The sequence below is a fragment of the Miniopterus schreibersii genome, assembly GCF_964146895.1.
Source record: "Miniopterus schreibersii genome assembly, chromosome: 14".
NCBI lineage: Eukaryota > Metazoa > Chordata > Mammalia > Chiroptera > Miniopteridae > Miniopterus > Miniopterus schreibersii.
In genome coordinates, this window is record NC_138114.1 from 21,624,088 (window position 1) to 21,646,692 (window position 22,605).

Below are 22,605 nucleotides of genomic sequence, written 5' to 3' on the forward strand. Positions count from 1 at the left end.
TGAATAAGAAAAGGGTTAATTCTATGGGTATTGGAGTGGGAGAGGTGGAGGGACAGAGATTAGGTATCTGTGGATCTACAACTATGCTCAAGAATATGGGTGATCTCATGAAAGATAATGTGCATCAGAAGGTAGCAAGGCTCAGAAGAGGGCACGTGCTTTGCAATTCCATTTGTATAAAGTACCAGGACAGATAAAGCTGCTCTGTGCGGTTAGAGGTGACAGCAGTGGTTACCCTTGGAGACAGGCTAGTAGTAATTGGAGCTGAGGAGCCTTTTGGATGCTGGGAATCTTCCGCTTCTTGATCTGAGTGCAGAGAACACCAGCGTGCCCAGCATCCATTGAGCTGTACATTGATGGTATTGACGTGCACTTTTCTATTTAGTATATGTTGCCCAAAAGTTTTTGTTTAAGCTATAGAATTGCCGCCCACATATTAGAATATTGCTAACCTAATTATGCCTCTGCCGTCTTTCCTCAACTTCTCAGCATGCAGGAGAGAAATCAGTCACTATTTCCAAACAACAAGGTAGTTATCAATGGATTTCAGCTCCTTCCCTTGTCCACTTTCTCTCAGATTTACCCAAGTTTTTTTTTCTCCCCTGCTGTACAGAAATACAAAACTACATTTAAATATCATGTTTAATACTTGATGCCTTTATTATCGAATAATGCCTTATATTATCACATCAAATACCTCACCCTCAGGGTTTCTCAATTCTGTGCTTAGTGTCAACTGAAAACCAGTGTTAATACTGGAAAATAAAGGGTCTGGGGTTCAGGGTCTAGACAGGCTTTTCAGGAGTCGTATGAAAAAAAGAAATCAGAGTAGGAAAGAGTGTCTTGAAAGTATATCATGGAAAGATCCGATATGTTAGAATGGTATAGTCAGTTTCTAATTTCAGACAGAGTTATTTCTCTCTCACATTCGTTAAAGTGTAAAAAAAAAAATCTAGTAAGACTTAACACTTCCAAGTCATTAACTAACTAATTAACTAATGAATCCACATAGCAGCTCTATGAGGATTGTGTTAATATTTACCACTTCACAGATCTTGTGTCATTTAGAAACTCTTATAGCTCTTTCTCTCTCTCTTTTCAATGTCTTTAAAAAGAACTGAGTATTGTCATGTCCCCAGTGAAGGGTACGAATCAGATTTCTCTCTTGAGAGCAGAAAACCCAATGCTTTATTAAGAAGTAACTTTCCAAACCAGTCAAATAATTCAAAGGCTTTCCTGGTGATATGATTCCTAATTCCAAATATCGTATGCCCTCTGTTATGTTTTGTTTGCTTTGAGAAAAAACAAAAATCCACTTGTGTGCCTGTACATAGTAGGTGCTCCATAAATGTCCCATTGGAATTCCTGTATTATAACTCTTTGGGTAAATTGCTTTAGACAATTCAGCCATCACTTCATAGACTCAATTGTAATTTTTGAGAATATAAATATTAATATTGTATTGCTTTCTTCCAAATGCCTAAATTATTTCCCACTAGAAATGGGTTACGTGCTAAATTATGTAGGTTAATTGGCTCACTACAACAGTAATAGCATGTTCCCTTCAGCACTGAGTGTGAAGGGATAGGATATGTCTGTTTTGGGGAGAAAAATGAAGGGGGGTGGTCAGACATTATAGCAACATTTTAAAGAGAGATTTAAAAGATAATAGAGTCAATGCTTCGAGCAATATTTTTGAAAAGGCAATATCCTGAATTATTAGAAGATAATACATCTTAAGATCAGAATTTTTTTGTTATGCTAAGCAAAGCAAAATTGTTACAGAACGATACTTAATACAGCAGTGCCATTAACAGATATTAACAGAGGGTTGCCAAATTTATGGTAAGCCCTTTCTGGGTTTGATTTAATGATTGATTAAGGAAGCTCCAGGGATATATAATTATTTTCTATACATTGCAGACTTGGCCATTTAAATGGTTAATACGGGAACTTTCATTTTGTCATCCATATCAACTTGCAGCATCATGAAAACACCTAGCAAGAGGGAGGGAAATGACTTTTACTGAGGACCCGCCATGCCCACAAATATATGTTATCTCAGTTTATCCTCAAAATTCCCTGAGATGTGAAGTACTGTTCCCATTTTACAGATGAGGAAACTGATTCCAAGCTATGCTGTTAGTCAAACTGATTCAAAGTCTGTGATCTCTCCCCTACAGCAGGAACTGCAAGTAGTCTTTCATGAACAGATTTAATTTGAATACCTGCAGGCCTCATCTGTCATACACTGGTTTTGCAGGTATTCATCTGTGCGCCCTGATGTACCGATTTAATACAAACTTCGAAATAAGACCCTCTTCTTTCTGTTTGCTTGCCTGCCCACCCCCCTCAGGCACGCTCAGCTCGGCTTGGATTCTGGCTGGCACGGGCGGGCGGGGCGGTCAAGGCTGCAGCTGTTGGAGGCCCCTCCTCCCGGCTCCCGCGGCCTCTGCAAATGAGCCCTGCAGACTGCTATTGCGCTCTGCAGTTTATGTGACAAATAGCTTTTGTGGCTTTTCCTATCACTCATAAATTCTGGCAACATACGGGCTGTTTGTCAGATTCAAATTCCATATCTGTGAAAGGAAAGAGTTGAAGATTTCTGCATTGAAAGTGGACTCTACCCATAAGATTTATTTGTAAATTTTACTTTAAACTACTTGGAGAGGAACCTAGAATATTCTCCTGGTGCTGCCTCGCTGCAAATTATTTCTATCCTTATGCCATAAATCTTGATAATACGTCTTTTAAAATGTGCCTGAGAAATGTATTTCATGTTTATGGCGCTGGATTTTAGTGAGTCAAATTGTGTTTGGGCAGTATGTTTGCCTCTCCACGCTCTGGGTGACACCGGAGGAAAATGGAGACTCCGGTCATTCAGCTGCAGGCTCTAAGAAAGCCTGTTGTAACTGTGCATTTTAATTAACCGAATCAGCGGAGGAAATGTGGTCTCTCTACTGTGGGGTGGCTGTCTGCCTTGTAAAGTGCCTCCCCGGATAAACAGAGGACTTCTATTTCTTAAGCTGCCTCTCCCCCATGGTCTTTAAGAGTGTTGGGCTTCTTCTTTTTTCTTAAATTACAGGTGGAGAAGGTTTGATAAACTCAAAAATGATTCTCCAGCAAACTCAGTTGCTGTTCTACAACACTCGGGAACACAGTATAGTTACTTCAAGATTCATGCTGTTATTGGTGCACATGGAAACATTTATAAACTTAAATCTGTTTTGTCATATTACCGGAGGTGGCATCTGTATTTGGGTACAGTTGAAATACAGATTGAATATCAGATAATTTAAAAAACAAACCAAAAAAACCTAATCAGTGGGCTACTGTGAGCTGAGCCAACAACATGGGAATAATTTAACCATTGATCATTTCTTCACAACACAGTGCTGGATGTTAAAACTGATTTGAATATGAGGAGGTGGTTGGGGTTCAATGATTTATGTACAAATTTGACCTCTGGAAATATAATTTGTGAGCCTGGCATTGAAACTTCTTGCCTATGTGATCGGTTATAGGTTAGTTAAGAACTGGGTTGTTTTCATTCAGCTGTCACTCTATGCAGAACATCTTGAATCTAATGCATATTAGTGCCAATTTCAGAACAGTGGTTTTTCATCTATTCAAATTATATGTCATGGAACCTAGGGGCCTCTGTCTGAGCTAGACCAAGAAGATTCCAGTACTGAAAATTAAAAACAATACCAAAGCCCAACCACTACTTATAGTTCTTCCTTTTTAGTAAAAATGTAAACAAAAAGTTTTTGAAATTTAAATAACCACTGAATATATATTAAGAGGTATATAGGTTAGAAGTGAAAGAAAATGCTATAGTGTTCATGGTGAAACCTTGGAATGGGAAACTAAGAGAGGGAGTAAGAATTCAGTTCTTGGAATATGGTTAGAAATTCCATTAAATTTGTTTAGAATTTCAAATAGAAGGTAAGAAAATGAATCACAAGTTTCTCAAAAATCCTTATAGCTATGAGTTTTTGTGACTAAATAAGGGTTTCATTTCAAGTCTCTTATTATATACGTTCCAAAAAATGAATATGCTCCACTGATGGCAAAGATTAACGAGGTCCAGAGCCTGATCCACACCTCATACAAGAAGGAATATTTGGATGTTCTACAAATCTTCCCTGCCTTGTAAATCATGATAAAAAATATGACTTAAAAATATATTAGGGAGGATGTGATTTCTATTTCTGAAATGGAACTATAATTTACAAAATTACAGTTCTTTATAGAGCTAAACAAAGCTGTTGAATACAAATAGGTTTTTGACTCTTTTCAATTAAATTATTAGACTGTGTCATTTTAATTATTGCTTTTTAAGAGATAAAAACCATTAGGATTTACCTTTTAACCCAGCCAGACAATGCAAATTCAAGCAGTTAAAATTGACTTAGAAATAAAAGTTAGATAGAGGGGGAAAATTGAAAGAAATTTTAAGTAGAGATGAAAGAGAGGAAAGAAATTCAGTGAAACAGAGTAAGAGGGTGGACAGATGGGAGGAAGGGAGAGACACCAGCAAAGGGCAGATGCTTCAATTCTGTATGATCTGATGTGCCTTCTGCATAAGAAGTGTTCAGGAGGCAATAAAGATGGACATTGATAATTGTCAACTTCTGAGTATTCGATGTTCGAAGCCTCCAGTAGAATAGTTGTTTTGAAAATGTGTATAAGACCAGAAAGACAAAGACCTCTGACCTCATCTCTCTGATGGTGTAGGGTAGCCCCTTTGTGTGTTTGGTAAGAGAGGGGAGGCCTGGGAATGTGTCTAAAGCACAAGCCTTCTGGAGCTGGGCATGGGATGTGGAGATATGCAAGTTAAAGAGAAAAGGACCTTTCCCAAGAGGCAGTGGACAAAGAGAGGTCACGATATATGGCTTTTACAACAAAAGTTGACTACTCAGTCTCCACTAAAATCAAGATGAATTCATACTTAGAATTAAATATTCTTTCTTTGCTTACATTATTTTTAGCTCTTAGTCACTTTAACATACGCCCTAAAATGTTAACACCCTTGGTAATTATCAAAGGAAAATCATTGGTGGGTTATTTATGACATGAAAACAGTTTAAAGTGAAACCAGTTAAATTATAAATGAGAAGAATGTATATATGAAAAGTATATATGAAATAAAAACAAAAGTGTATATGTAGGCTCTATAAATAAATATGAAGTTGACAATCACCTTATAATATCACCGGTAAATCGATTGAACAGATAACTACCATGAATTAAAGGCTGTACAATTATCACTGGAAGAAGAAAGAGGCAAGATGGTCCATTTCCTCAAAAAGCATATGTAGATACCTTAATAGCTCCTATATAGGGCGGCCTGTGATGTTGTCTCCAATAGAGATACAATATATGGAAAACAGGGGAGAGCAAGATTAAGACGCCGCCTAGAATGAGTGGAATTTGAGGTGGATCTGTTGTAGAAAGTCTCAGAGATTGCCAGGAGGATTGGGAGGGAGGAAAGTCATTTTTTCACAAAGGAAATAGATTGACCAAAGCACAGAGGTAGGGAAGCACATGCTACTTCAAGAACTAGCCAGTGTTAGAGCATGGGAAATGGTGGAGATACAGGTGGAGACACAGTTGGCCTTTGTGGGGAGCGTTAGGACACTGGTTTTATATGGCATATTACTGTTCAGTGTTAACCATGTGCCTAGATGCCCCTGAGCTTATGGCAGTTTAGATGCTATTTCTTGAAAGTTTGTCAGATATCTGTTTATTATTCCATATAAAAACAGGTAGCGGAATACTATTAAAACATAATGGGGGTACTGAAATTGTTAGCAGTTAGAGTTAATGAAGGGAAGATGAAAGTTACTGTTATGCAAGCTTTGTAGGAAGTGATTTTATCTATGTCAAAACAAGGTACATAAAAATATTCAAGAAATGCTGATTCCTGAATTTTCGCCCTTTTATAACAATTCTGGGATGATTATAATGTATTATGCATATTCTTTTTGTGATGAAGAAGCTAAGACTCAAGTGTTTTTAGTTATTAAGTCCCAGAACCAGAATCCAAACTGGGTGGGTCTTCCTGGATCCTTAGCCCAAGTGTCTTTTTATACAATATTGTCTCTCCATTGAGAAAAACTAAAAAAACCCCACACCTGTGTATATGGCAATTTACTGAAGATATTTCTCAAACTCTCGTTTACTGAATGAAACCTGGATTATTTGCCCTGCTTTGTGAGAACGCCCAAACTCATGATTAAGAAAAATACAGAGGCATGTATGTATATGATGATCTTATAAGTGTTTGCAATGCCCTCTGCCCCCAGAAGCACTTTACCCAACCCTGCTGGGTATGCTTGTTCTTAGCATATGACTTTTGCACCTTTAGCTAAAAGGTTTTTATTTAAATGTGAGTGCTCTTGGGATGGACAATAATACTGGTCTATATCTTGGAATAGATATTAGGTAAGAAGTGAGGAACTGAGAGATCCCTTGGTATTACTGGAAGGAGGGAATTCGGTATGAAAAATCCTTTGGGGAAAAATCCGATGGGGAAAAGGCATGGAAATGGGAGGCTGGGAAGATAGGAGGCAGATATCCCGGACTTGACTAGATTGCATTCTAGAGACAAACCCAGTCTGTCTGCCTGATTGCCCCAACCGTAAAACCAACAAATTTCCCTGTAACTTTCTGACAGGATCAAAATTTGAGGATTCTAGAAAAGCAGGCAAAGTGATACCTTCCAAGAATGGGGAGAGTACCTACAGGCAGAAAACAACACAAAACAAAACCACCAAGAAGCTAGCGCAAGGAACCTCCCTGTCAGCAGTGAAAAATGAAAAGAATGTGAAGTTAAGAACACGATGGTCGACTGGGAGGGTAAATCAGATGTCAGGAAAGTGACATAAAGCATGCTCATCACTTAGGATTATTTGTAGATTAATAAATAGATAATGTGAGCTCTGGACTCTACTTTTAAAAAATCTACCTTGACCTTTTCTTTTTCATTGACAGCTAGCTTGATGCTTCTGCATGTTAGTGTAAACTGACAAAGGCCCCACACATCTCTGTGTGGCAGACCATAAAGAGAAACAAAGTGAGGCCCATAAAAATATATGTAGATTTTTACACTTTCCTATTCAGTCCTCCCGATAAAAATCTGTGGGACTAAGTGCAGGCTGCCTTTTAATGACGAGTGATGGGCTGGAGCGTGTGCCACAGGCTGGGACGAATACTGTACTGGAAGCTTGTAATTTACTTAGCAGAGGGATAGCCAATGGTAAATCACTGGAAATCACTACTTAATGAGAACTAGAGATATATAATTTGGCTTGAAAAACCCTGTGTGGTGGGGTATGCCTTATTTCAGGGCAGTCCTATAAAGAAGGGGCAAGGTATAAGACTAATGGATAAAACTTTTAGGACTGTGTTTTTATATTTAAAAAAATTATATAGACATTCCTGGCACGTAATAAGGGTTCCATCACACAAAAGTATACACACTCCTACAAATATGTAATAAAAATATATCACCTTATAGGAAGGACACAGATTTCGTTCCCAAGCATCAACAAGCCTATCTTGGTGAAAGACAAATACACTTATGTAATATGTTATTCCATTTAAATCATCATTCAGTGATGTTACCTCACTTTTCATAGGATAAACGGCAGTGCCCCAACTATTTATACCTTTTCACTTTAAAATTTAGTACAAATCACGCAAAATTTGTTCCTAAATCAATGAGTACAGGCCAACACTGATCCTGAAGTACCGAGTTAGTTTTTAAACTTCTTAGAGACTTTTCGCTGTTGTCATCTTATCACAGGTTTAAAGTCACTCTACTACTTCAGCCTCCACCTACTATTTTCTAGTTTTCCTTTAAATATTCCTGTGGGATTTTGTTTTTTTTATCAAAAGGGGTTGAGCATGTTTCTTCTTTCAGAAAGTGTAACACCCTTTGAAGTCATGGACACCGCTTAATAGCCTCGCTATTGGAGGGCATTTTCTTTTTACCCCACTTTATTAGTAAGTTGAGCCCCAAGAGTGCTGAATAAGGATTTATATTTAATTGAAGCCTTTTGCTCTTTACTGGCAAAATGTATTTCACACCCTGGATAGATGGTAATTATTACAATTAAGCTTTAACAGAAATTGCCTTTGCTCAGTATAGAATTTGCTGTATCATTTTATATGTGAGACCACAAATATTTGCATTTTATTCCTGAAAAGACAAAATTCTGATCGTTGGTATGAGCATTTTTCATTTGTAAAATGTAGTTGAGCACTCCCATACATAAAGGCCAAAATTTTGTTTTCTAGGAGTCAGTCAACTAAGGAAAATAGCAGGCTTTAATACTTTGCCAGCCTGTCATTCAACTATATTTCTTCTTTCTTCCTTTGAAAATAAGACACTAAAGAGGTGGTTTGTCGGCTATAGAGGAAAGCAGAGAGTGTCAGCCAGACTTAAATTTTATGTTCTAATATTTTTCATTGGAGATGGGCTCTTCATGGAGTGAGATGACCAAGTTGTGTTGATTTATATGAGGAAAGATATTTTTTTGTTGTATAGGAAGAAGAGAACAACAAGAGTGGAAGAAAGGAATAAAGAAAATTTGTGTGTGGGGGGGTGGAAGTCCTTAAAAAATAAAAATAAAATATAGAGAATTTTCAAGAAAATTTTATAAGTTTTCAGCCCTGGCTGGTGTGACTCAGTGGTTAGAGTGCCGGCCCCGAGCACCAAAAGGCTGTGGGTTTGACTCCTGGCCCAGGTTGGGGCCCGGGAGGGAGGCAGCCCATCGGTAGGCCTCCCTCACATCAGTGTTTCTCTCTGTCCCCCCGCCACCGGCGCTGCACCCTCCCTTTCACTCTCTCTAAAAAAAAAATAAGTGGAAAAAATGTCCTCGAGTGAAAATTAACAACAAAAAAGAAAATCATGAGTTTTCATTACAATATGTGCTGGATAGAATAACTAACACAGAAGCTTCTTTCTTCAATAAAATGCATTATTGTCTATGGAGAGTCTGTCATTAGGAAGCAGTGTTGTGCTTGTCCTTACATCCTTGCTCTCTCGGTGTTCCTGGAATTCTCCTTACCCGGCTCAAGAACATCCACCAATAACCCCATGAAGGTAGAGCAGCATAGAATTCACAAGTGCTTTTTCCAAATGAAAAACCACTGTTATCTCTGTTCTTTGGAAATTTCAGAGAAACCCAGCTGTCAAACAGGAACAGTTTGTCTACTTGAATTATAAGAATTTTGGAAATACACCTGCTACATCAGACTTGTTAAGACCAGCTATATCCATTGGAGAGAGATTTATGATTACATTGGTAATTGTTTTTCATGAAAGGCCCAGGAAGAGGACTCTTAAGTATTTTATTTTGCATAAGTGAATCGGTGGTTACTCATAAAAATTTATAAATAAAGTCAATAGTAATTTCAATACTATTGAGATTTTGGGGAGTCTTTCAATGGGGGGAAAATGAACAGCAGAGTAGATGTCATGTGATTAATATCTTTTTGCTCAATAACAATCTCATTTTTGCCATACATGTTGTATTTATAAAGTCAATGAGGGCTCAAAATAGCGATATTGGAAAAGGGATGGATAAGTAAGCCACGTTGACTCAAAGCCCTTGCTATAATTACCTGATTTGGGAAACAGTTCAAATTTGATGTAGTTTGATAATCTTTTAATTCCGTGTTCTGTGGTTGGTGTCTATTTATGTCTTTTGTACTTTGTGATCATTATTGATAAACTGCTAGACTTAGATAACATGGGGCGGAAGAAACTGTTTTTATGGAAACTAAAGGTCAAAGACAAATTAAGATCTAAACTCACTGGCATGTTTCACAATTCATATTAATGTAAAGTGGATTTGGGCTTCTGTAACACAGAGGTAGTTATGCCTTTGTAACCCAGACCAAACATAGAACACTGGCAAACACAGCTAAATATCTCACTGAGCACTCTTGGAAAAGAATAGATAGCTTACAAAGTACTTCTCATATTTCCTTTTCCCAGTAACCAGGTGAAGTCAATAATATATGTCCATTTTACAGATGGGGAACTTCAAGTTCAGAAAAGCTAAGTAATTTGCCTGAGATCATTTGATTAGCAAATGTCAGAGAATCTTGAACCTAACACCTATACTCTATCATATATGGCTATGATATTTCCCTCAAATAAAGAACTATTTTTATATAGATTTCTCTATAGTATTTCTATTGTCTTCTACCCAACTATGTAAATATCACCAACGATTTTGGAGACTAAGCAAAATTTGGGTCTAATTCAGTAAGCTATTATGGTTGGATTAGAGAAACTGTCACTTTCTGTTGTGTATTTTTTATTAGTTTTCAAGAGTCCCTTAATACAAGCTATTCAGCTTTCATCAATTCTATTTCTCTTACAACATTTATAATTAGAATTTACTGATATTACTTTTCATGTTCATAGTAACTTCCAGCTGCCTCTGATTTTTAATGTAGGTAGCTAAGAGGATACAATTGCTTTGCTACAGATGCAGATTCTAATGTGAATCCGGGGGAAAGGAATACAAGAAGCCAGACAGTTTCTGAATTTTTCATTTCTCATGGTTCAATTCTCATGTGTCATGTGCAGAACTCATTTTGTGTTAGGCTTCATGGCCTGTTGATTGTTTCTGATGCTAGTCTAATTCACAGTTTAAATAAACTCTTTAAGTTCTCTTCTCGGTAAATGTCAAGGAAAGAGAAGATATTTCATGCACCTACAGCATCCCCAAAACCCCTGCCAAATCTATGAATCTGACTCTGCATTATCCTTCCCCAGAAGGAGAGCATAATTTCATTATTCATGAATCATCACCTCTTGGATTGCACCATCATTGTCAGAGAGCCTACCAGAACCAGTGTTTAGCTGGCTGAAATGGGGAAGGAGGGAGGGAGAGAGCAGTGGGGCAAAGCACAGGTTACCGGCATGATCCACAGACTGGAGAGTTCTGCAGCCAGAAGGGGAGCCTCCCTCACATGATAGCTCAGACATTCCTACTGACTAGTCCATAACTGATGCTGATTCTTCCAATATTTATACTGAAGTTTATTTTTCCTAAACTAAATTACATCATATTTCAGTACCCTGCCTATGGAAAATGTTAGCCCATTTAATGAAAGTATGTATCTTTGCCCAACATCAATGAGTATAAATGCTTTAAAATTTTTCTTATCTATTCTTATTACATTATAACTTGCTCTTCATCTTTGGACACTTATTTCGAGCCCTCAGTACCAGTTCTCTGGCCTATGTTTGGGAATTATTGCTAAATAAGTCAATATGCAAAATATAACTTAAAAAAAACTATCACTGAATTTCCCAGGGAGATTAACTAAATAAATTCAAATCTGATTCACAGATCAAAAACTACATCGTCAACCATGTTTCTGTAAGGATTCAGGGTTAAAAACTATATAAAATGTGTATGAATTGCTGTGGTTAGTCTAAGCAGCCACTGGAGGTCACTGCTGCTCCACAGAAATACAGTTTATTGCCCGTTGTCTACTTAGGTAGTTGATTCACTAAATAACGAAAAAATGGCTTAAATTCTTTGAAAAGATGTAATGTCAACATCCTTGGAAAACATAAACTCATTTGAAAGGACTGTATCTTGCATAAGTCTTGCTAGAACATGGTGGCACTGGGACTGTTAACTTTAAGGTGCGGTAGCACTTTGGGTACTGGGGCTATAAAAGTGGGGGCAAAACCCCTTGCAGTTCAGAGACTAAATGGCATTTCCTCTCTGGCCAAGCAGTCCAAGTCCCGACTGAATCCACCTGCCTCGAGGTGTGTCTGTTGTGTAGTTCAACAGGTCAGGCTGTTGTCACTTTTGAGGAAAGTCAGATACCTCGTGTAAATTTGCACTAGAAAATGGAATATCAATTATATGTCTCAAATATGCAGTGAGTTTGAAATACTAAAGAAATAGATTTATGATCTAAAGTTAAGGAAGTGCCACGGGGTAGGGGTGAGGGAAACAACTTTTGAGGAGGAGAACATTCTCCAGGTGGCTTTGTTAAATTTGTGGTGGTGAGCAAGTTATTGTCTAACTTACAAGGGTTATGTATTTGAGCTGAGAAGATACTTAAAAACTAGAGAAGCCTCATTCCCCAAAAGGGGAAAAGATCTTTTTTTAAAAATTTGTACCTGCGTGTTCTAAATCAAAACAAGTTTCACTATCTATGGGATTTTATTTAGGTTCTTACTCATTAAATTGATAAGGAGTTACAGTTACATGTTAAAAAATGACTAGCCTTTAAAATATTGGTCATTCATCTTACACACCAAGTGGCTTTGAATTTTAGAAACACTTTTCAATACAGCAAATATATTTTGTATACACTAGCAGTACCACAGCATTGAGAATTTGCAAGAATTCAAAAATATAAATATAAATATGTCTTGCCTAAATTTATTTGGTATCCATGACAAATGAGACAGAAGGTCAAGTCAAAGAATAGAAATGGGCCTTTTCACTTTAACACTGCATTTAATTAATACAATCATCTTTAGTACAGATAAAAATGAGTCTGACCAAAGAAAATTTCTTTTTTAGATGGAATGTGTATTTACTGACATTTTCTGAAAAAATGTAAACTTACAACTTCAGTGAAAAACACCACAGTAGGCTCAGTCATCCAGTTCATAATACTGTAAGGAAGTATCTGCATTATCAATCAATTGGGAATCTGTGACAATTTGCCATTAATAAGTGTATAGTCGACAATTATTCATGGCTAGATATACTGTAGCTATGATGCTTTTCTGAACTGCCATCTATTTTAGAATTTAATTAAAACCAAAGTCCACTTTAAATGTTCCCTTTTCTTTATTGCTCATAAAAACATGATTTTTATAATCTGGCTTCCTTGCAATTATATTTCGTGGTGACTTGCCTAGATTTTTGCCTGTCAGCATGTGAAAAGCCTCCAAACTATATGAAAATGCTGGTAAAAATAGCCATTCACTTTTTCTTTTTTGCTGCAGCGATTCTGTTTTGAAAGAACAGGGACATGGCTTGTCAAGCCAAATTAAATGAAACAGACTTAATGTTGCAATTCCTGATTTTTTTACCCCTGTAATTGAATTGTTCATTTTGGAGGGTGACAGAGGACACAGGCTAAAGACATTTTTCTAAAATCTTAATGAACTGTGGTCAAAGTTACTTAAATCCAAAAGCTGTGATATTTGTGCTGCAGTCAATAAACTTTCACCTACGACATAAAACCATGCATGCAGCTTGCACACTGCCAACAGGGTCTGTACAGAATCACACTGATGGATGAGTTCACAATACAGATGAACACAGGGACACCGTAACATCAGTAATAGAAAAGCAAAGACAAGTGCCATAGGGTTGCTCTTTTTCCCCTCTAAGATTTATTTTATACATTTAGTAAGGTGTTATCAAAACGGTCCTTTTTAATGAGGCTGTTGGTGGAAAGCATATCTTGGAATGTGTTCTCTCTGCACCTCTGAATGAAGTGTCAGTCATTAGGGGACTAGTGTGTGCAGGACACAAACGGAACACAACAGGACAGCCTGACAAACCCCAAACAGAGGAACAGAGAACACTCATTGCATAAGGGTCCCTGAAAGAGCTGAAATGAGAAATTCTGGTGAGCTCCCAACCACATGCATATAGCAGGCTGCCTCCCCTGTTGCAAGCCTGGTCTCTGAAAACTCCCTAACACCAAGGAGCCGCGGGGAAACCTGCCTCCTCAAATTTGCTTCGTGGCTATGGAGTTAATTGACTTATTTGGGGAGTGTAGAGACTAGAGGAAATTGACGGTGAAACCTCTAGTCTGATCTCACAGGGATGGGTTTCAGAGACAGGGCTTCAAGTCTGAAACTTTGTATTTTTACCACCTCACATTTTGTACTTGTCTACTCACAGCCTTTTAACCCTTCAACGCTTGCCCCTGGACTTGCCTCATCCTAATTCAGACGCCTCTGAAAACTGCTCGTGGCGCTGCTTTTACCCAGCACCATCTTTTGATAGCTTCCTGCAGTTTTCTTTTTGAGCCAGGCATTGTTTCAGGGCTCTGTCGCTAAGGGTTCCTGTCATCGGGCATTCTCCTGGAGTCAGTTCAAGGTACGAGAACCCGGGGTCACTCACTGTTCCCTCGATTTGCCAACGAACTGCAAACCTCTGAGAACCGTACATCTGGTTCTAGCAGAATACCGGCAGATGTGGGGGGCTAATTGTAAAAGAAGTTTTATCTGAAAACGAGTGTGGCATTAATGGAATCAATAAAGGGTCTTACACAATAGGCTCATATTAAACCAGAGTTCGAGCTTCACATTGACTGTGGTATTTAAGTTTCAATGGTTTCATTATGTATGAGAGGAAAATGACCGGTATTATGAATGTGCTGAAACGGACAGGGGAGGACCTTGCCAGCAGAGGGAGAGGGAGAGGGATGGGAGGGGGCGCCCGTTCCCTTTATAGTCACCGGAGTTCAATGAAGCACCACTTATTTCCCAGCTTTTAAGAGCGCTTTTAGCACAAGGGGTCATACCTCACACTCCCTGGAGCCCGATTTGTTATAGGTGCAGGGTCCCGTCCCATTCAGCAGCATCTCGCTGGTCTCCGTGTTGGTGGGCTTGTAATCTACATAAAATTCCTGGGTGCTGGGAGTCATTTGCTTTAGGGACTGTCTTTTCTTTTTCCTGTGCCTTCGCATGAGGGAGCGCTGCTGCAGCTGCTTCATGCTCGCAGGGTACCGCTTCCATGACACGTAGATAACCAGCAGGATGACAAGCACGGACAGGAAAAGGGCCACGCTCCCGGCGATGATTTTATGGAAGGAGATGTGCTCGGTGTCAGCATCGGTCTCTGGGCTGGGCTCCGTGGCTCCCACCGTGGGGGGCACAGGAGGTTTGCTCTCGTGCTTCGGCCTGGGGAGCTTGGGCTTGAAGGTGGGCTTTGGGAGAGCCCTGGCCAGGTCGAACCTCTCCGTGGTGCTTTTGCCACAGATGCTGTAGTTCCTCACTGCATCGATCACGTTGACTCCTTGCAGCTCTTTGGGACTGGCACAGATGATTGTGTTCTCCCGCAGACCTTTAAAACTTTTCAGCCAGTTTACCAGGGAACAGATATTTCTGCTGCATTCCCATATATTCCCGGCCAGACTGATGTCATTGAGGGATATCCAAGAATCCAAAATCTCTTGACCAATAAATGTGAGCTTGTTGGAATCCAGGTTGAGGCGCTGCAGATTCGGGACACACTGGAAAACACTAGGTCCACTAAAAGCTTCAATCTCATTGCCTGATAAATCAAGTCTTTGTAATGAGCTCCAGGTCCAGGACATGGTCTGTCCTATGACACTGATTTTATTCCACTGCAAGTACAGGTTCTGAAGGCTCACCAACCTCGGAAAAAGGGCCAGGTTGAGCTTAGAAAATTGATTGTGCTCCAGGTGAAGTTCTTTGAGTCTGATCATGCCAGCAAAGACATTCCTGGCTAAACTCCGGATCCGGTTATATCCCAGGTCCAAAAGTTCCAGGTTGCGGCAGTCCTGGAATATTCGCACAGGGATGGTTCTCAGGGAGTTAGACCTCAAATGTAAACTCAGCAGCTTCCTCAAGCCCCGGAACTGTTCAGATCCCAGAGAATGCAGCTGATTATAGGACAGGTCCAAGTTCCGTAAATTTGTTACAGGTCTGAAAGTGTTGTTGAGAAAATAGGAGATTCTGTTGGAACTCAGAATCAGCTCTTTGAGTCTGCGTATCCCATTGAAAGCGTTCTCATCAATATTGCTGATATGGTTATGGTCCAGGTACAGCCAGGTGAGCTGGTTGAGCCCTTTGAATTGATTGTACTTAAGTTTTTGAAGGCTGTTGTAGCGAAGGGACAAACCTAAGCAGCCAGCAGATATACTTGAGGGTATCTCCTGTAATTTCTGAGATTCACAATATACCATTTTGCCTTCACACCTACAGCCCTTAGGGCATCCTCGCTCGGCAGAAGAAAGCATTGTCAGTAAGACAGTGGGGGCAATCACCAGTGCTACAGCTGATCCGCTCAGTAGCCTAATTACATTGAAACCTGAAAATAAAAACAACTTAGAAGTTATCCCCCCAAAAAAGAATTCATTTATTTTTAATCAAGCAAGAACAGGCATGTATTTTCATTTTTTTAAAAATTTAAATCTAGATAACAACATTTTACATCAAATAAGCATCACCTTGCCATTTAAAGAGAATTGTCTTCAGGGGTTTTTTGGTCGTTTTTTTTTTTAATAGTTAAGCAAGAAACGTGTTCACTAAGCAATTGAATTTATAGTTTTAGAGCAGAGCATGGTAATCTCTAAAATAATGAAGGCAGAAGTAATACACAGACTAGAGGATTTTTTTTTTTTTTAAAGAAGGAAAGAAGAAAAATGACAAAACATACCCATCCTTTGTATTGTTCAAAGGTCGTCCTTAGGTCTTTTGCTTTGGCTTAGGGGGCCACTTGCATGACAGCCCCTGTCAGTCGCTCTGTAGTGAGTCAGGGCTCGCTGACACCCCGGAAGAAAAATTGGACCCCTTGGGAGATGGACCGATTTTGGAACATTATTCTTTGCCAGCCACGCAGAACACTCCAAGAACAAATAAATCCCAACTCCGCATTTGCAGCAAAACATCAGAATCTTCCTAGGTAATAGGATCTTCATGGATATTACGTTTTTGCATCTTTACAGGTTTCTTTTGGGGGGGGTGTCGTTAAAAACAAACAAACAAACTGCCTTCTACAATTTCTTCTTATCGGAAAGCATGCTGTATTCCTCCAGGCAACGCGGGGCTACCTGAGCTGCCACATCTGTATTCCATAGCCCCGCATTTCTGGTGCTGAGCACCCAGTTCAGCCACAGAGCTGCGTTGGAGCCCAGAAGGCAGGAGAGCCCCGGGCCGCGCACACGCTCAGCTCACTTCTGCAGACTGTCATTCTGAAAGCTGCTCCGACTGTTGCTTTGGTTTCCGTGAATGCAGTCTTATGTAAAGCTGCCCCCAGTGGTGAAGAACATTATGGGCATGTGCAGAAATGTCCCTCTTTTATCTTGCAAATGAGCAGGCTCTCTGCTGGAAAATGAATGATTGTTTTGGGTGGCTCAGTAAGAACTGAATGGTCACCATAATCAATAACTAGCAACATTTTCTGTAATTTCCAAGTCTTGTTTTACAATTTGGCAACGTCTTTATTGTCTGCGTCCACTTAATCGCTAAACATGTGCTGCCTAGAGTTTTTTTTGGAGCTTGACATTAAGTTCACAGACCGAATGTCAATTTTCTTTAACCTCAATGTAGGCTTCGAACTGAGATTTAGAAGATGAATTATTGAGCTTTTCATAGAGAAGTATTAGCTGCCTGCCCATTTGACCTCTAGGAGTGACAGTGATTATATTATGCAAGGTGTCTCAGGATGCTAGAACACATAGGTTTTGTAATAGAGGAGATAACTAATGACACAAATTCATGTGTCCAATAGCCTTTCTGGTTTTTCCACAAAAGACATCATTGGTTTAATGGCTTGTGGCTTGGTTTGTTGTTTTGTTTTGTTTTTTCATTTTTTTTAATTAGGAGAGAAATAAACTATTTTTAGTATGAATGAAATCATTAGATTCTATTTATTGCTGCTGTATTACACGGATAATATTTATTGAGTGCTTTCTACGTGCTTTGAACAGGCCATCTTGTTTTATCTTTAAATAGGGTTATGATGTAGGTCCCATTAAAACCTTCATTTTAAAGATGAGGAAACTGAGACTTGGAGAGGTAACTTGCTCAAAGTCATATAGCAAGCAGGTGGCAGAACTGAGATTCAGAACAATATCTCTGTTATGCTTGAACTGCTAACTGGGTGATCTTGCTTCAACAGCATTGTTCTCTTCACTTTAAAATGACTGAAAAGAAAATTAGCCTGATTGAGGCATTGGGGCAGGGAAGCTATGGTTAAGAAAAAAAATATCTTGCTTCCTAGAATAGGTTTGCATAAACTTCTTTGGTATGAGTCTTTTAAAGAAGTATAATAAAAACTAAGGACAGGCAGTTTCGTCTAATGATTAAGAACATGGATTTTTGCAACTAAGTTCAAATCCTGGCTAAAATTTACTAGCTGTGTAACCCTGAATAGGTTACTTTTCTTCTCTGTACCTCAGTTTTCTCTTCTACAAAATGGACATGATAACAAAAACCCATTTCAGAGAGGGGTGCGGAGTAAGTCATCTTAATATCTTTAAAATACCTAGAATAGTGTGTGGCACATAAAGCCTGCATTAGCTGCTATTTGAATATCAATTGATTATTGCATGTTGTTTGCTATTAAATATCAACTATACCGATTGTCATTAGCTCACCAAGAACTACTTTAATGAATATTTTCTGTGTCGTTCACAATGGATTTCTGAGATTCAGTCTTGCCTTCTTTGATAGGAACACATCTTTATGCCATTATTTCAACTTTATCTTTAAAATGAATCTTTTGGTTCTGTGGACCATAATTAGTGACCAATGTTTGATTCTTTTCTTCCCCAAAGTAGAGAAAACCATTTTGTTTAAAAAGGAATGGCATTCTTTAAAAAGTTTGCCTTGTTAGTTTTTGTTAGGTGAATTAACTGGGACACCCTGGAGAGCTTTCACATTACCAAAAATGAGAAGTTTGGTAACAGTAAATCATGACAATCAAAAGGGGTCCCGCAGAAATAGTCCAATGAAGAGCACCAGTTCCTCAGATAGGATGCTATTAATAGGGCAGTGGTTCCACCTAAAATGCTGTGAATGCAGACAAAGCCCCTAGAAACCTTGTTTAAAAGATGAATTCCCCAATCCCTCTCCCAAAATTCTCATTCAAGGGAATGGAAGAGGCTGTGCTTATCAAGACTCTGATGGACAACTAGGTAGAAGAAAGGTGCTATAAGGGAATAATTAAAAATAAATTTTCTCCTAGTAGGAAGACAGGACATACAAACCTATGACATTGTGATATACATTGCATGGTGATGAAGACATTGCTTTGTCTACTTCAGTTTCCCTACTACCTAGAACAGTACTTGGCACATTATAGATGCTCAATAAATATTTATTGAATAAGTATGTTTTTATGGGGGTTACAAGTACTCTTGATGTAGGATAACCTGGTAATGTAATGCTAGTTTTGTGTACGTGGCATTGGTCCCTGCAGAGTTCCTTAGCCAGTTGTGATTGGATACAATTTTGGAGGAAGGTTTTTTTTTGTTGTTTTTTTTTAAAGAATGTGTATGAAAAGGCAAGAAACTGGGAAGTGGAAACATGTAGATGGTCAGCAAGTGATCGTCACTCTTCACGTAGATATCGCTTGTCTTTGTAGTTAAGTCATAGATTTTATGAGAATAGTAAATATACTTTTGAATATTACCTTTGGCATATCACAACTTTTATCATCTGACATTCCCAATGGGGATTGACAGTATGTACCTATTAAAAAAGACTAAAGGGAATCATATTTATAATTCCTCTCATACCTCTGTTGTTCGAAAGCCTCTGATTTTTCTTCTCACTTGCCTTGCTTGTCTATTAGCATTAGCCATGAGATGTCTGCTTTGCCTAATAGCTGCACGGGGCCCCTCTAGGATGACTGGAGGCCCCATCAACTTTGTGCCCCTGATTCGTTTTTCGTTTCCTGATGACGCAAGCACAGATGGGCCCACTGAGAATGTCATTCTCTCACTTTACTTTTTTGGGGAGAAATCTTGGATTATTTATGATGAATGATATTCTTTGCTATGCTATGCACCTTGCCCTTAGGTCTCAGACATTTTCCTGTTACATTGGTTTCTGATCTTGTCTTGCTCCGTGGTTCTGACTTCACATTCACTCTTTAGATCTCATAGTTGATATTTTCTCTTAATACTGACTGTTGGTCTTTTCCTCAATGTGATCAGTAACCATTCTTGGAGTGGATCTGATTTCAGGCACTTTGTGTGCCCCCTACCTTGGCAGTAGTCTTTAAGCTGGCATCACTACCAGGTCTGTCTTGGTTCATGGTAATGACGTTCCTGAAGAGGAAGGCCATCATGAGGCTAGTACAGAGATATCCAGGATAAAATAATGCAATTTGAAGCCAGACTGAATACTTGAAGCTGTAGAAATTACTCCCCAAACAGAGAGTAGTCTCTCAAAAGAAAAAACCAACAGCTTGTACCTGAAAGATGTTAGTAATTTGCTGGTGTACTTTTCAAGGTTACCCTCTTTTTACTCACTGACTACATCAAGATGATCATTTCCGATTTGCCTCTCAACAGAAGCAGAATTACAGTACATTACGTGTTTAGCAAATTTGTTTGCACCTAATACCACATACAGAACAAACCATAAACTACCTGACATTTTAAATTTCCCCAGTGAATCCAGGGCCCTAAAGATTTGTGCAATTATAAAACATAGTGCCATGTATCTAAAGTTTTTTTTTATTACACTTATAGTACTTCAAATTGCTTAATATGTTTTGTTTAAATTGGGTAAATAAATCCAATCTCAGTATATAATGCCAAATTTCAGACCAATATGAAACTGAATTGCAAAATATAAACTTAAAAAGTCAGGCTTAAAGAGGATGTACTGATATTTTAACAATGGGTTGGCCTCAGAGATTTTATTTGTTTCAAAAATACATAGTTTGGGTACCCACTATGTGCGAGACACTGTTTCAGACACATGGAGTATATCAGTGTACAAAAAAAAGACCTAAGCATACAGTCTAAAGAGGTAAGATGGACAATAAAAATAAATGTAAATTATATATTATTAGGTCACATGTACTATAGAAAGAATAAAATTAAGAACTATAGGGAAGATTGGGAATGCAAAGAGTGAAGTGGGTTGTAATTTTAAATAGGATAATTAGGACTATTAAGAAAGTGGTTGAGTAGACCCTTGAAGGAGATGAGGTTGTTAACATTAAATATATATGGGGAGTGGCCAGTGCAAAGGTCCTCAGGTGAGAGCAGATCATATGCTCAATGTACAGCAAAGAGCCAGTCAGTCTAGAGTAGGGAGGAACAAGGGGTAGAGTAATTGGAGATGGAGTCAGAGAGGGACTGGATACTGGACCAGGGAGGGCTATACACACCATTGAAAGAACTTCGGCTTCATTCTGGAGAAAACTAGAAGCCAACTTAATATTTTATGCTGAGTAAAGATATGATCAAGTTGCCTATTAAAAGGATCTCTTGTGCTGCTGTTGTGGGAATAGACTCTAAAGGGACAAGAGTAAAAGCAGGGAGACCAGTAAGGAGGCTCTTCTACCAATCAAGGAGAGAGATGAGGGGCACTTGGATCAGTACGGTAGCAGCTGATGTGGTAAGAACTGGTTAGATTCTGTGTGTATGTTTAGGTAAAAGCAGCAGGAGTTTTCTAATGGATAAAAAGTGGAGGTATGTGATAAAGAGAGAAATTAAAGACAATTCCTAGTTTTATGGGCTGAGCAATTGGAAGGGTTGGTGAAGCCATTCACTGCTTCCATGGGTCAAGTCTTGGGCATAAGTTTAAGAGTTAATACATTTGAATTAAGTCCGAATTTGGCTGTCACTTTTCTTCAATTTTATGAAACTTTAATTTTTGAAAATATCTTCTTGATATTAGGCCTCAAAGCACCATGGTGTATTTTAAAATATTTTATAAAATAATTAGCAAAATTAGCCACTAAGCAACAGCAACATGGGCTTCTATTCAGATGGCCTAGACAGAGGCAGCATGTTTGCATATGGGTTAGGAAGGCGAAAGCTTTGATGAAAATGGAAAATTGCGTAAATACCAGGTATGGAAACATTTGGACTGAGCATTCTAAGAAAATAACTTTGGTAAATAGAAAATGTCTTTCTAAAATAATTTAGAGAATGACATATACTTTTTATTGCATATGTCAGTTAACATTTAGAATTTGGAACTGATTATGGCCAAAGTTCTCAGGGTCTCAGTTTGCTTATATCTGGAAAATGGGACTCATAAAACTTGTTCTATGAATCTCTAAGGTTTTTACTTAGGATCAATTTTTCTAATTCATATGGAAATATATTGTAAACTATAAAGTGCTATAAAATATTTCTGGAGTCAGAGTACCTATGAGAAAATTATTTTTCCTTTGATTCTAAGTTCTCTGGTCATGAGCATACACTGGAATGAACATATATCAAGGGTCACTAACATAACGAAGGGCAGAATCAGAATTTACTAATATTATTAAAAAATTCCTCAGGAGCCTTTCTACTACAGTTTTAATAACACAACCATTCATTATATGGCAGGCATCATTGACAGTCTGTATTCTAGCTCATAAAGTACTTTCACCAATAAATGTGTTTGATCTAGATATTATAAAGAACTTGACGTTTTTGACTCAGTTATTCTTCATGTAATAGGTTGTCAGAATGCTAACAGAGTTTCCTACAGCTATAAAAATGATTTTTTTTCATATCTAGTTGGTGAGAATACTCATATGCATTTGTTCAGTTGTAATTATATCCTGATCTTTCATCAGAGCATTAACACATCTTTGAAATAGCCTTGGTTTCCATCTGCTTGCTTCAAGGGGTCCATTACAAACCCTGTCTGGTCACATA

The 22,605-nt window shown here is 38.4% G+C and overlaps 2 protein-coding genes across 3 annotated transcripts in view; one reads left to right on the top strand and one right to left on the bottom strand.

The window, feature by feature from the left end:
* LRRTM3 (leucine rich repeat transmembrane neuronal 3) overlaps positions 1-17,000 on the bottom strand; it is a 142,788-nt gene extending 125,788 nt beyond the window's left edge. The window contains exons 1-2 of the mRNA XM_081158221.1: positions 16,425-17,000; positions 14,545-16,076 (exon numbers count right to left, since the gene is read on the bottom strand). Coding sequence (XP_081014347.1) covers positions 14,545-16,076; positions 16,425-16,428 — 1,536 coding nt within the window. The 5' untranslated portion in view covers positions 16,429-17,000. The remainder of the gene's footprint in view (positions 1-14,544; positions 16,077-16,424) is intronic.
* CTNNA3 (catenin alpha 3) overlaps positions 1-22,605 on the top strand; it is a 1,199,527-nt gene that overhangs the window by 497,573 nt on the left and 679,349 nt on the right. The gene's annotated exons all lie outside the window — the stretch shown is intronic.